This window comes from Asterias rubens, chromosome 3 (assembly GCF_902459465.1).
Source record: "Asterias rubens chromosome 3, eAstRub1.3, whole genome shotgun sequence".
In the NCBI taxonomy this organism is placed as follows: domain Eukaryota; kingdom Metazoa; phylum Echinodermata; class Asteroidea; order Forcipulatida; family Asteriidae; genus Asterias; species Asterias rubens.
The window spans coordinates 5,155,682-5,170,383 of record NC_047064.1 but is presented as its reverse complement, the minus strand read 5'-3'; the positions used below and the strand labels follow the sequence as shown (position 1 = coordinate 5,170,383).

The 14,702-nt window shown below is 39.6% G+C and overlaps 1 protein-coding gene across 6 annotated transcripts in view; it reads left to right on the top strand.

Annotated features, from left to right (window-relative positions):
• The window catches only part of LOC117287899 (golgin subfamily B member 1-like), a 54,158-nt gene extending 45,143 nt beyond the window's left edge, over nt 1-9,015 (top strand). For all 6 annotated transcript variants that reach the window (XM_033768509.1, XM_033768507.1, XM_033768506.1 and 3 more), the window contains 8 exons: nt 1,611-1,734; nt 2,445-2,521; nt 3,015-3,157; nt 3,545-3,719; nt 4,686-4,921; nt 5,464-5,594; nt 6,301-6,504; nt 7,873-9,015. In XM_033768509.1, coding sequence (XP_033624400.1) covers nt 1,611-1,734; nt 2,445-2,521; nt 3,015-3,157; nt 3,545-3,719; nt 4,686-4,921; nt 5,464-5,594; nt 6,301-6,504; nt 7,873-8,084 — 1,302 coding nt within the window. In that variant the 3' untranslated portion in view covers nt 8,085-9,015. The remainder of the gene's footprint in view (nt 1-1,610; nt 1,735-2,444; nt 2,522-3,014; nt 3,158-3,544; nt 3,720-4,685; nt 4,922-5,463; nt 5,595-6,300; nt 6,505-7,872) is intronic.
• Nucleotides 9,016-14,702: the final 5,687 nt, after the last annotated feature.

Sequence of the window (14,702 nt, the reverse complement as noted above, 5' to 3'; positions counted from 1 at the left end):
TGTCCAGTATCTTTAAATGATTCACATATCAATTTTTCTATTTAATGGCAATCGCAAGCATTAGAGACACTAGCTATCGCAACTGTACCAAAATGTCCATAAGGGTCATGTCACTCAAGGCAATTTACAGGCAACACGTTCCAGGCAATCTCCCAGAAGAAAAGGCATTTGCATTTGAATGTTCACATATTTGTCTTGTGGATCAAAAGAAAATGTTCAAAGATGACTCATGTGCTACCACAGTACTCCAGTAGCAACACTGCAGTTGGTTGCCTCCAAGTTGCCTGAAAAAGTTGCCAAGGTCGCAAGGCCCTAACAGTCGCAATCGACCACAAGATTTTACAAACCAAAACCGAAAAAGTCAAAGTCATGTCCTGACTTACATTTTTCTTATGTTTCCAACGCTAACATAAAAACAAAATTCAGTTTCATATTATCAGGAAAAGGTGTTTCAGATTTCAAGGGCGTTGGCCATGTCTGTGGGCGTATGGTTATGAGTGCATTGAAATGAAGTCTCTAACGGTTTTAAATCTAGGTGCTATCTCATGCTTTTTCTGTGAACAATTTTGGTGAATCAATTTTTTGTTAGGAGCCAATATAAATTTTCACAAGCAAACAACCTGTACACATATCAAGTTCGTCCAATTGACCAAAATAGTGCCCTGTGAACAAATTCAGACAACTTGAAAAACAATTTCCTGAACATTGAAAAAATACCTAAAAGTTGACGGGGAGCCAGAAACAGCAGACGTGTATTGGTAACCATTGTATTCATAACCACTCATTTATTTGTTAATTAAACTTAACCATTAAATAATAAGTAGTATTTATGAAGCGTCAAAAGCAAACAGTTTCTGGGTCCAAAAATACAGGAAGTATTTCATGTTTGCTGAATTGCTAGACTGCTACATGTACATGGACATTTAAATCTGGCTTGAAATGGAATGAAGAGTTGAGAAAAAGAGTTAAAAATTGCTACTTCCACAGAATGACTGGAAGAAAGTTCTTGTAACAGCCTTTTTATTACACAAAATAGTATAAAACTATTGCAAATCGACCCCTTTAATAAAGGGGGAAAAAAGAAGTCAAATTCATTTTGAAAAGTTTCATTTTATTCTGATGCCAGTAGAGGGTGAATACTCTGAAATCAGTGCTAGGATCATAAACTGCAGGCATTTGACTATTTTTGCATTTATGCTATACATGTAGATCCTTTTGGTTGGTAAGAAGTTTAGTTGGTAAAACAAAACGGCGGTAAGCAGATTATATAATATGTTCTGTTGAACACCCTTTTTTTAAGTAGGGCCCAGCACACCCCGGCGATAATAGGCCCAAGTGCATGTCATTGAGGAAAATGCATGCTAAAAGAGCAGCTGTCGATTTCACCAAACTCTTCCTAACTTAGGATTAATCTTAGGACTTAGGACGGGTTCAGTTCCAGATCCAAATACGTAGGACACATTGAACATATCCTAAGTTAGGACGGGCTACTCGTCCTAACTCGAGATAGGATTGATCCTAGCGTTTCGTGAAATCGCCTGCAGAAGTTTACTGCTGAAGTTTAATCATACTTTGACTCTTTTTATTCATCGGTTGACTCTTTTGTACAGTTGGAACCAGAGTACTATAACGAAGTAGTACAAGCCATGGACCAGTACACAGTATTACCTGCAAAACGTCTGGTACACCTCGCCAAGAAGTATGCACATCATACGCATATGAAGCACATCGAAGGTTAGTTTCACATTCACAAGTCTAAACAATTAAAGATTCCTCACAGAAAACTTGTGTATTGTCTATAGTTGATATCAATTAGGTGAGGTGTGAGGTACATGTAGCAAATCTCTTGTTAGAAGTGCTGGTTCTTAAAAGAATCGGTGGTCGACAACTCGGAGCTAACACCACTCAAAAGAGATTTACACATGGTGCTATCCCAAACGTGACCTTAGTATACTCCCACCATGCAAAGTTTGAAACCTTACTCAGTTGATATTAAAATTGTCACACTGTTTTTCTCAAAAATGTGAACAGCTCTTTTGTGAAACTTTCACTTTCATGGGTGAATACAATTCGTTGAGACTGCATTGAAGACAAAGTAGATTTGGTCATAACCAGGGAAAATATTTAAGTTTCTGTCTAAAAGTTCATTTATAAACTTGCTGGTACCAATTCCAGAAGAGAAGTATTTACATCTGAAGTCGAGAAAAAAGCATCCACAAAACACTTGAGCTTTTTTGTGATTGTCTCAAAATAAAATAAACCCAACTTTGCTCAAAATCACTGACATAACTTAAACAGTTTTGTTCATGTTTTCACACAAAAAATGAAATTTTTACAGATTGGTGACCAGAGGAGTGGAGTTATTTTTACTCTTCTCCTCTATAAACAATGATGTATTTTCCCTTTGTAATCACACTGTTTCTTCCTTTGTGTTTTTTTTGCAGAGAATGTGAGACAGAGTAACTCATTGGATGAAGAGGTGTATACATTACTTGAGAGGATGGAGGCATTACAGAGCCTGGTAAGTCAAGACAAAAATCTATGAATCTTAATTAATATTAGTGTTCATTGGTGCATAAATGTCTTCGGTATTTGAGGCATTGCATGGTGAGGTATCAATATATATTTGGTTTGCAGTAACACCATGTGTGTATCTACTTGCTGGGTAGATACATATTCTTTAGAGAACTTGTCTTGCTACATATTCTTCTACCATGGAGTAAATTTTACAGAATTCGGGAGACTTCTCAGTTCCGTAGCACAAACCAACAAGGTGAATTTTCGGAGCGGTTTGCTGAGAGAAGTTTTTTTATTTTTCATATTTACAGCACCTTGTAAAACATTACATGGTGCCATCTAAGGATTAGGTCTCATGATTCAAAAAGGTAGTCCCACATCTTGCTGGTTACATGCACTAGCGCCAGGAGCGTTACTGAGTGACGGACATGTGTGCTACATGTATATAAGAAGCCAGAATTGTTGTTGTTATTATTATTATTTGCTTGAATCCACAGAGGGCACAGCGCTGGGGAGAGCAGATGGACGCCTTGTCGTCAGAGCGTCTTCATCTGGCCCACATGCTGATGGAAGCACTGCAACGAGTCGAAGAAGAATCGGGCATCTTCATGATTAAACCTATACTATCATGGAGAGGCAGGTACGGAAAACTAGGTGCTGGGGTACTATTGGGTGGACGGGGGAAGTAACATCCATTGGGTTACTAGTGGGTGCTAAGGGTACTACTTGGCGCTTGGGTTATTACTGGATGGATAGGATAAAAGACAACTATGGGCCTAGCTAGGTTGGTTACTTGGCCGAGTACACAGGCTATCTTAACAATCACTTTAATACAATTTAGCAGAGGGAGAGCACCTTTTGAGAACTACTGGGTACCCGGGAGAAATGACACCCATGGGCTTTACTAGAGTGGGTACTTGGCTGGGTACACAGGTTACCTGAATGATTTCACTTGGACTTTTTTTGACTTGAGCAACCACTTCCCACTTGATTTTTACTCGGTGAATTTTTTTTTTTTTTTTTTTAGGAACCAGATACCACTCTACCAGCAGAGTAGAATCAGTGAAAGTTATCGACCGCACAAGACCTTCCTGAAACCGATCCCTCCAATGCGTGACGGTACCCCGCTTAACATGGTACCAGCTCCCACTCCAGCATCACAACATCCCATCAAAAGTGCAGCAACAAGACCTAGAACACAGGTACACTGTCAGATTGTTGGAACTCTCCCCAACTAACCCCCCTACACCACCCATCCTATGTATCTGATTTCAAACTAGTCCCCCCCCCCCTCTCTCACCACCCATTCCATGCCACTGAGCGGCCCTTTCTTAGATTTAGAAATATGAAAATCTCAGATTCCAAATAATAAAGCGTCATTTCCATTTTGTTGGGACAGAAATCAAATTAGTAGGATTTGAAACTTTACATGGTGGAAGTATAATTAGGTGAGGTTTGCAGTAACACCATCAGGCCTGTATGACTCGTTTTTGAAAGGGCAAGGGCACCAATGCATTTTCTCCTTGGTAATAGGGCACCCTATAAGGAAATGTTAAATTTCTACTTGAGCATTTCATGGGCACCGAGGCAATGACCAGTGGGCATGGAGGAAATCACTTTCGTTGCCTCTGTCAAGTATCACGCCTGCACCAGCTTAAAGACACTGGACACTATTGGTAATTGTCAAAGACCAGTCTTCTCACTTGGTGTATCTCAACATATGCATCAAAATAACAAACCTGTGAAAATTTTAGCTCAATTGGTCATCGAAGTTGCGAGAGAATAGTGAAAGAAAAAACACCCTTGTCACACTAAGTTGTGTGCTTTCAGATGCTTGATTTCGAGACCTCAAATTCTAAATCCGAGGTCTCGAAATCAAATTCGTGGAAAATGATTTCTTTCTCAAAAACTACTTCACTTTAGAAGTAGCCGTTTCTCACAATGTTTTATACTACCAACAGCTCCGCATTGCTCGTTACCAAGTAAGGTTTTATGCTAATAATTATTTTGAGTAATTACCAATAGTGTCCACGGCCTTTAAAATCTCTTTTCAGAACCAACACTACCAAAAGAGATTTTCACATGGTGTTACCGCAAACCTCACCAAATCAAATTTCCCCAGCTACTAATAAACTTTAAACCTCTGGTTGTCTTGTTTTCATTTATAGGAACCACCAGTGGAAACAACTCCTGCTCCAGTGGATGAGTCAAACGATGTCCCAGTCAAAGGGTCCAGCATTCAGCTGGTTGGTCCCCAGTCCCAGCCCATGTGGGCAATGTCCAACTCGTTCACCAGGCCTGGGGCAGACGGTGACACGGCAAAGGACCGTTTCGCCAAGATCACCACGCCCCGTATCCTGGAGCTGGATGTTAACCGGATGCTGATTGGTCAGAATACAGTCAGGTGAGGAGACTTTTATGTTTTAATACATAAACGTTGTCGCAACAAGCTCTTGCAATAATCTGAATCTGAATTATAAAGTCAGGTGTGTATAGGGCAGCTAAGGTTTAAATGGCTTCTGAATGACACACCCGAACAAATATAATGACTAATAGGGAGACCGCCAACGTAGGGCAAGATAGCTCATCAGTTTGTAGAGGGCCAGTACATTTAAAAGAAGATTGTTGGTTTAAGTCCTGCTCCAGTAAATTTGTCTTTGTTCAAAACCCAAGCTATTTATTTTTCCTGATACAGGAATGTATGCTGTCAGGACACAGACCTTAACTTCCCAGCATGGGCGGTAAAAAAATATATGTTGTACCGACAAAGGCGTTATTTCTTTCATCATTCATTTGCTTTCGTCAGTCATTCACTGAGGCCAGATGCAGCAAATCATTGGTCGATAGCTTTTATTTGTGCGTAAAAAGTGCGCATAACCCCAGCGTCACTGTAGCGTTTCAGAATATGCATAATGTTTTCAGCTATTCCCGTTTTGTTTCCACCAGTGCTTTGACGAAGCCGTTTATAAGCAATGATAGATTGGTGAATGCATCCAATGCCAGTGTCCGATCCTACATGAGCATTGATCGCCCGTCAGCAAATCCAGCACAGAATAGAGGACGACCCAACTCAACAGGTAAAGTACTGAACCATGACAGGGCGTTAATTAGACAAGGTATAAACTACTGGTTGCAACCCATGGCCAATAGACCGATCCATTAAGCTCCGCCCCATTGCGTATTGACCAATCACAACGCAAAAAAGGTCCGACAAATAAGTCTGACATGCGAGCGCATATGCTTGGCGGCCGCGGCAGAGTTGTGCAGAAAGGCATTGGAGAGGCGCACGTGTTCTTGCTCACACGTGCGTCGTGGATGGAGCCTAATGGATCGGTCTATTTCAGCATCAAACAGGCGAGGCATATTTAGCTCATCACAGAAAAACAATAACGATAATAACAATCAGCACTTATAAAGCGTACAGTACATGTATCTAAGAAAAAATCACATTCACAATGACAAAAGTCTAGGATTTAAGATGCCTGTTTGATCAGATGAGCCTTGAGCTGTCGTTTGAAAATTTAAGGATCATTCTGTGTATTTAAGTCGAGCAGTAATTAATCCTTACGGATTATTGCAATATGCTGTCAACCATGCCAGAAAACACTGATAAGTGTACTCAGTTCTTTTACATGCATTTCACAATACGTAAAACCTATTTGTCTTGCCGGGACTCCAACCCACACCTCATCAAAAAACCAGAGCTTGGATCCAGAGCGCTAGACCACTCGTCCATGACATGCCAGTTGAATTCACTATATCCTCCTACTGCTTTCTTTGCAGGTACCGAAGGAGCCAGGCAATCACCGTCAGTCCTCGCTGTAAAGACTCCAAACAGTGCTGGGTCCCGTCACAGCAGAACACGCAGCGAGGGAGCCCTTTCCCTAAGCCAGCCTCTTCCACCAATCAAAGTACCCCTCAATAATGACCTCGAGGGAAGCAGACCAGGGACGACAGGGTCAGTGGGTTCTTCCATTCACAGAAGAGGTAAGAATGGATTGATTGATTAAATAAACGCATTTATTTTGTTCAAATTAAAAATCAAACAAACGCACGCATCTGGAACTTTCTACCACTTAATCTTGGATCTTGTCTTTGTACCATAAATTTCAAATCTCTTCTCAAAATTTATCTTATGTCACAGGTTTTCAAGGACTATAGTTGTGTCTGTTTTCTTTCGTTTGTTTTTGGTTTTACTGCCCCTTAAACACTCAGCATGATGGATATGTGTGCATAACAATACGTGAATATTATTTATTTGTTATTATTATTAAAGGGAAGGTATACGTTTGGTAATTGTCAAAGAACGTTCTTCTCACTTGGTTTATCCCAACATAAGCATAAAATAACAAGTCTGTGAAAATTTGAGCTAAATTGGTCATCAAAGTTGCAAGAAAATGATGAGAGAAAAACCACCCTTGTGGGACGAATTTGTGTGTTTTCAGATAGGAATAAAAGACTTCTGGCTAGAAGTCTTTTATTATTTTAGTGCGAAATTACCTCTTTTTCAAAAATATGTTACTTCAGAGAGAGCCGTTTCTCACAATGTTTTATATTATCAACAGCTCTCCAATGCTTGTTACCAAGTCAGTTTTTAAGTTACTATTTGTTTTAGGGACATCAGACATCTACAGAACCCAATGGTGCTCCCTTTCCGCAGACTTAATAATAATAATATCAAAACCATTCTTATATAGCGCATATCATCGTGAGATCCCTATGCGCTGTAAAAGGAAATCAACAATTATTGTACAAAGTAAACAGATATGTTTTTAACCGGGTTTTGAATTGTTCTGGGCGCAATTTCATGGATCTGCTTACCGCCGAATTATGCGCTTACGATCACGATTCCCCGCTTACGTGCAAGCGCCAAATTTCTGCGCTAGCCTTGTAAGCCTAGAATGCCTAGTAACGGGGAGTACGCACGCGCAGAAGCCAAAATTCGCCGATAACCCGTGAAATACGCTTGCCGTAAGCCCAGAATTTCCTGCTTCTGTAAGCGCCAATTCTGTGCTTACGGTAAGCAGAGCCATGAAATTGGGCCCTGATGTTTGACAACCTCTGGAAGACTGTTCCATAACTGAACTGAACTTCTGCGCTTACGGCCCCTAGGAGCATGGGCATTAAAGGTTGTCGTAAGCGCAGAATCTTGTGGTACTGTAGTGCCAAGATGTTTTCGCCCAGTCAGACCAGAATTCTAAACAGAAGGTTCAAAGCTACAAAACTTGAACCCGCTTCAGATGACTGCTCATTGATGTGTGCTTTTTGTTTGAATGAAGAAAACAAGACTGTCTAAACCAGCTGGGAAAAATAAAAACTGTAATTTCTAAAAATTTCTCTCCTTGATTTTTCTAGATCTATCGAGGCCGGTCACTCACCCTTCACCTCCCCGTACTCCTCCCGGATCTTCCATCCGACAATCTCCGCCTTTCATGAACGCCGTCGATCTGGACGAGAAACAAGACGAGGACGATGACGCGGGATCGACTGGTCATGTGACTAAAATCTCAATGCGATCGGCGTCGCAGTCAACCGAGCGAAGTTTCACGCCGGATAGAGAAACATGACAGAGTCCTCAGACAACTCATTCATAGATGTCAGAACTTCGCTTGCAATAGATTTTGACCAATTATTTCATGTGAAAAAAATAATTATAACATGCAGTCCTTATTTTTATTCCTATTGGGAGAGCATTGGTTTAAGTGTCTCGCTGTAGAGACACGAATGCCATGACTCGGACCCAAACACTCTGGTTACACCAGAACTTGAGTCTGGTAGCCTAGAACAAATCACTCTCAAATTAAGCCAAGAAATTCTAACATTATTCCAATTTATTTTAATTCTTAAATATCTGGATAATAGCCTTCTTTACATAATGCAAATAGTATATAGCCACATGTAAATTTTGTTTTGTAAAAAAAAGTTGCAACTCGTTCACTATTTCCTCTTCCAGTTCCACGCAATCTTGTGGAGCCCTAAAACCATATCCCGGGGTATTTCCCTGTCTGGTTAGGTCTGCCCTAACAAAAAACAATTTCCTTCTAAATTATCTAGTGTATTGCAGTGCCCAAAACACACCCATCAGATTGCTGGCCCAAGTACATTGTAAGCCAGACATTTCAGAAACACCATAACCATCTATATACCTTGTTAAGTTCAATACAAGTTGAATCTTTACCATTGTTGTGCACTTAAAACACTTTTAAATTAAACCTTTAAAGACACTATTGGTAATTGTCAAAGACTAGACTTCACACTTGGTGTATCTCAACATATGCATAAAATAACAAACCTGTGAAAATTTGAGCTCAAACTGTCGTCAATCTGGCGCACAATGGTCACACGAAGTTGTGAGCTTACAGATACTTGATTTCGAGACCTCAAATTCTAAATCTTTTCTAATTCTTAAATCTAATTCTGGAAAGTTACTTTTTTTCCCGAAAACTATGTCGCATCAGAGGGAGCCGTTTCTCACAATGTTTTATACCATCAACCTCTCCCCATTACTCGTAATCAAGAAAGGTTTTATGCTAATACTTATTTTGAGTGATTACCAATAGTGTCCACTGCCTTTAAGGAACATGAGCACTCACTTTTCTGGTGACCTTAAGCAAAAGCAAAGTCAGTTTGGGTGACTCAAAAACCGGTACGTGCTGTTTTTGTCCATTTGTGACACAAGAAAATTTGTTTCGGTTTTACGTACGAACGAGTTCTAAGCCTAGTTTTATGCTATGGTGCTTGAAAATCGATAGACTAGAGTGAATGGTGTGTGGTCTGTATATAATAGTATGCACTCAATTCAAATAGTAAACACTTTTATTAAGTGAGCTAAACAAAATAGTAAACACTTTTATTAAGTGAGCTAAACAAAATAGTACACACTTTTATTAAGTGAGCTAAACAAAATCTCTGTATATTATATTGATAAGCTTTATCAATGAAACTTGTGTTCAATTTTGTACAACTTAACAATCCTGTTAGTAAGATTAACATCATTCCACTGTATTCTGTTTATTGTTAACCGGCTCTGTGATCACCAAAAGTCCACAGACATTCACCTTCTCTCTTGAAACATACTAATTGAATTCACACATGCTCATGGTAGGTAAATGCCATCGGGAAGGCACATAAACGTGTATGCGTCGCGCTGTCACCAGCCCCATACAAAAATATGAAATGCTCCCCCATTCAGCCCACCAGTAGCTTTAGTGCGTATGTGCGATGTGCAAGCTACATATTTCATGGCAAGGGTCTAAAGCTAGTTTTGCTTTTAAGGATGTTAAAAAAGAAACAATATATTTTCCATACGTTTTGCTAAGTCCCCATAAGAAGAGCCTTTTGAAGATGTGGCTTTCGGTTGAACAAACCTGCACAAGCTGTAGAGCGAGGGTAGAATAAAGACTGTGACGTAATGACTTATTAACAGGATAAAGGTGCTTTCAATTTTTATAACTATTAAAACCGTCCAAATAAGTGTATCTTTTTATCTTGAAAAATATCAGAAGTTATAAAATTTTGCTTAATTCTTGTATAAAATAGATATGATATTTCAATTTCCAAATGTACAAAAAGCTGCACATATTGTGTATATTTTGTATCTATCGCTGTTTGCCAACATTAAAAATATAAACAACTTGAAGCTGGACTTACCCCATGTGTTTTGTTTGTTTCAATTTTGGGCCGAAATTTGATAAAAATGGTGGACTTACCCCGTGTGACTTTTTAAAAAATTTTGCCAAAATTTGATAAAAAAGGCTGGACCTACCCCCTGTGATTTTTTTTGCTGGACTTGCCCAGTGCCATTTTTTTTTCAATTTAGGGCACAAATGTGATAAAAATGCTGGTTTAAACCCTTATGAATTTTATTTAATTTTTAGCCAAAATTTGATACAAATGCTGGACGTACACCCTGTGATTTTTTTAATTTTGTGACCAAATTTGATAAAATGCTGGACTTACCCCTTGTAATATTTTTCTGGACTTAGCCTTTGTAATTTTTCAATTTTGTGCAGAAATTTTAGATTTGCCCCTTGTGATTTTTTTTTTTAACTTGGTGCAAAAATTTGATAAAATTGCTGGACTTGCCCAGTGCCATTTTTTCAATTTAGGGCAAAAATGTGATAAAATTGCTGGTTTCATGCCTTAAAATTTTATACAAATGCTGGACTAACCCCTTGCGACTTTTTCAATATTTTGCCCAAATTTGATATTTACCCCTTGTAATTATTTTCAATTTTGGGCAAAAATTTGATAAAAATGCTGGACTTGCCCTGTGCCATTGTTTCAACTTGGGGCAAAAAAATTGATAAGAACGCTGAACTTTACCCCTAGTAATTTTTTTATATTATTATTTGATTAATTTGCTTGACTTGCCCCTTGTGATTTTTAGCCCAAATTTGATAAAAATGCTGGACTTAGGCCCACCCCTTGTGATTTTTTCAAGTTTTTGCAAAAATGTGATAAAAATGCTTGGTTTACCAATTGTGAGTTGTTTTAATTTTTTGACAAAATTTCATAAAAATTGTTGACTTACCCTTGTGATTTTTGTTTTTCAATTTTGACCCACATTTTGAAAAAAATGCTGGACTTACCACTTGTGATTTTTTCAATTTTTTGCAAACATTTGATTTCTACCCCTTGTGAATTTGTTTTCAATTTGGGGCCAAAATTTGATACAAATGCTGGACTTACCCCTTGTGATTTTTATTTGATTTTTTTTTTCCAAAGCTTGATTAATTGCTTGACTTGCCCCTTGTGATCTTTTGGCCCAAATGGATATAAATACTGGATTTTTTTTCAAATTTAGAACAACAATTTTATACAAATGCTGGACTTGTGTTTTTTCAATTTATAACAACATGTAACTGATGACAACAATTGGTTGACTAACTCCTTGTGATTTTTTTTAGATTTTTTGACTCAGATAAGATAAAAATGCTGGAGTTTACCCCCTGTGTTTTTTGTTTTTTTTCTCAATTTTTTACAAGAAATTGAACAAATTGTTGGACTTACTCCTTGTGATTTGAAATTTTTTTTTCAACCAAATGTGATAAAAATGCTTCACTTACCCCTTGTGTTTTGTTCTGTCCAGAAACAAACTTAAGTTTACCATCATACATGTAGTTACACCACTTCCTAAGCCTAACCCATCTGATTTGGGTTTTATGTATTACATTTTTTTGGTCACCACATGATGTTTCATGGTGTTTCATGAAAATTACACCAGTGCTTAGTAAACAAGCAAGGAGTGACTAGAAGCTTGTATTTGCATATGCATTATCTACATACCTAGCTGGTTTAGGAATGTCATAGGTAGTACACTTATCTGCATCGGTCCTTTCGCCGCCTTGGTAAATCTTGAACTCCTTCGGGGCCTCATAGGTGTATTGCTGCTCCTTGGGAATTTCATACACCATGTCTGTAGACTCTTTGCAGCCGCCATGTTGCCCACCTCTGTGTCCTGCTTGACTCGCATCCTGGCCACTCCTGGAAGCTCTTCTGGTGCGGCAATTGTGTACAAGCCGCTTCTTGTGGATATAGCAGGCGAGGACTACCACCATGATGACAAAAGCAAGTCCAGCAAAGACCCCTGCAACATTTGCACCAGCGTGACTGTGACTAGTCTGGTCATCTAGACTTGATGACTCTGATGACCCATCAGGTCTGTCGATAGTCAGGAACCCCCAATGGCTGCTCTCCTCTTCATTGTGTGTGTTCACAGCGCTACACTTCACCTGTAGACCGTCATCTTCCTCCATATGTACTTCAGGTATCGCAAGGATTTTCCCTCCGTCCGATATTTTGTAACGGCATGAGCCGCCACAGGTGGAGGAAACATACTGAATTTTGTTTCCTCTTAGGATGTGCCAGTGATAGCTTTTCACTGGATACAAACTTCTCGTAACACATTGGAAAAGAGCTTCAGCCCTGTCAGAGACGCGTCCAGTATGAGGCACCAATCCAACTGTGAATATGACACTCAGCAGGGTGATAGAGCAGCTCGGCCTGTTCTTATAGGCATTCTGTCCCCTCCCCACACCAGCAGCAATGCACGTGAAACTCTCTAAATTGTCCTGAACACTGAGAACCCTGGATACGACAAAGGAACTGCCTTTAGTGATCTGTTGAGGTGCCAGGTAGGTATCGGTCTTATTGTCGTACCAGGCCAGGAGTGATAACTGCGAGTTCTCTGGAGGTTTGCAGGTCAACGAAACATTATCGCCGACATTAAGCTCACCAGAAGGTAGCGCCTCACAGATGGGTGGTGAAAGTGTTGAAGAGAGTACTGTTAGGGTTGCTAGCCCATCTTCATGGTCATCATCATCATGTCTTGAAAATGACCGCCCAGACCCCGAAATCTCCTCTTCTCTGGCATCATCTTCAAATTCGGAAAACCCACAGAAATACTGTGAAGTGTCCATTGGTGTGACCTGATAGATATTGAGGTCACATAAGCCTATGCTCCCAGGTACAGAAACTGAGATACGCTTAACTTTGCCAGAAGCTTCAGGAACACTGCCTTGTCTGCAATCAGCGATCCTCGTCGATCCCTGGAACCAATACACGTTCCCGATATCTCTATAATTTGGAATTAAGCAACGGAAAGTAACATTGCTACCTTCAAATACATTCAAGTTTTTCGTTGAAATGATGGAAGGTACTGTCAGAGCAGGGTTAGCGAGAGAACTAGAAGGGTATGTTATGCCGGTATCAGAACTGGAGCTAGAACTGGAGCTAGAACTGTACCCCTGCTGTACTGTTGCTTTCCAGGCCAGGCTGACAAACAACACCATCACTGTGAAGGACGTCATGGTGTAGCTGCGATCCCTCGACCTCAAATGTCATATCAAACCCAGTTGTTTCCCTTTTATATGCGAACCCAGTTGTATATATGCAAACCCAGTTGTTTCCCTTTTATATCAAAACCAGTTGTTTCACTTTATCAGGAAATACAAACATTGGATTTTGAAACTACATAAAAAGTTAACTCTCCAAACCAAAAGAACACTTTGCCACATCCTTCCTGAAAAGGTTAAAGATAAAGTTTTTAATTTTTTATTTACCAAAGATCTGTAGCACATTAATTTTAGTTGTGATTTGTTTTAGTGCATTTTTTTTTTAAATAAAGCTTCATCTATATTATGGCAAACATGAAAACTCAACAATAATTTGGAGCTAGGTTTTTTTCGAATTCTATACACCTAATGTTCCGACACTTACCAACACCCACCCCCAAGTTCAGACAACGCAAGTTTTGCCTACCCTTATTCCAAGCTGAACTTCTACCCTGACCCTTATCCGAACCCTAACCATACCAGATAGATCATGGGTAGGGGCGGGGGTCACCAGAGCATAGGAGTTCCGGAACACGGAGTGTTCCCCGTTATTGTCAAGTTTCAACATTCTCATGTAACCATCCTGAGCCCAATTTCATATAGCCTGTAAGCACAAAACTTGCTTAGCACAAAACCTGCTTAACACAAAACTTGCTTAGCAAAAAAAAAATTGCTTAGCAAAAATAGGATAACCAGCCAGAATACTCTACATTAACAATTGGTCGTGACTGGTACCCCAGTCATTTCTTGCTTATCCAAGAAATTTGCTAAGCAGGTTTTTGGTACAATAATCACATGATGTAAGTTCTTTAGCATACGGTGTACAAACAAATGGCAGTTGTGGGCTGGCATCAGTGCTTGTATTGATCTTGTTTTGTATATTTTTATTTTTTAAACATTTTTATATAAGTTTGTTGACTATTTTGCCTCGAACCCAGGCTGGTCTACCATCAATTGACTACTGTGGTTGACCATTTGGAAACGGCCTCAGGACCATGATTTCTTCACTGGTCCCAAGAGCCTGTTCCATGCTAACATGTGTTAAGCGCAGAAGGGAACCAGTGACACTACAGCGGGAAAAAAACGGAAGTCAATGGAGTGTTCCTGATGGTTGACTAGACTTTCAAACAAGACGTTCGAGTGAGTGTGTCACTCCTCATGTACATTGCTGGTTAGTGGACAATTGCGGGTTGACTAAATGTTGGCCCTCGATCTTGCTCTTTGTAAGTAGTAGTGAACCTCGTTCAGACCTCGAAACAGCGTGGGTTCGAATCCAGGTCTAACCAGTCAAGAGACTCATGTCCTGTTACATAAATTGCTTCATCCTTCAGCCATAGATTACATGTTCAT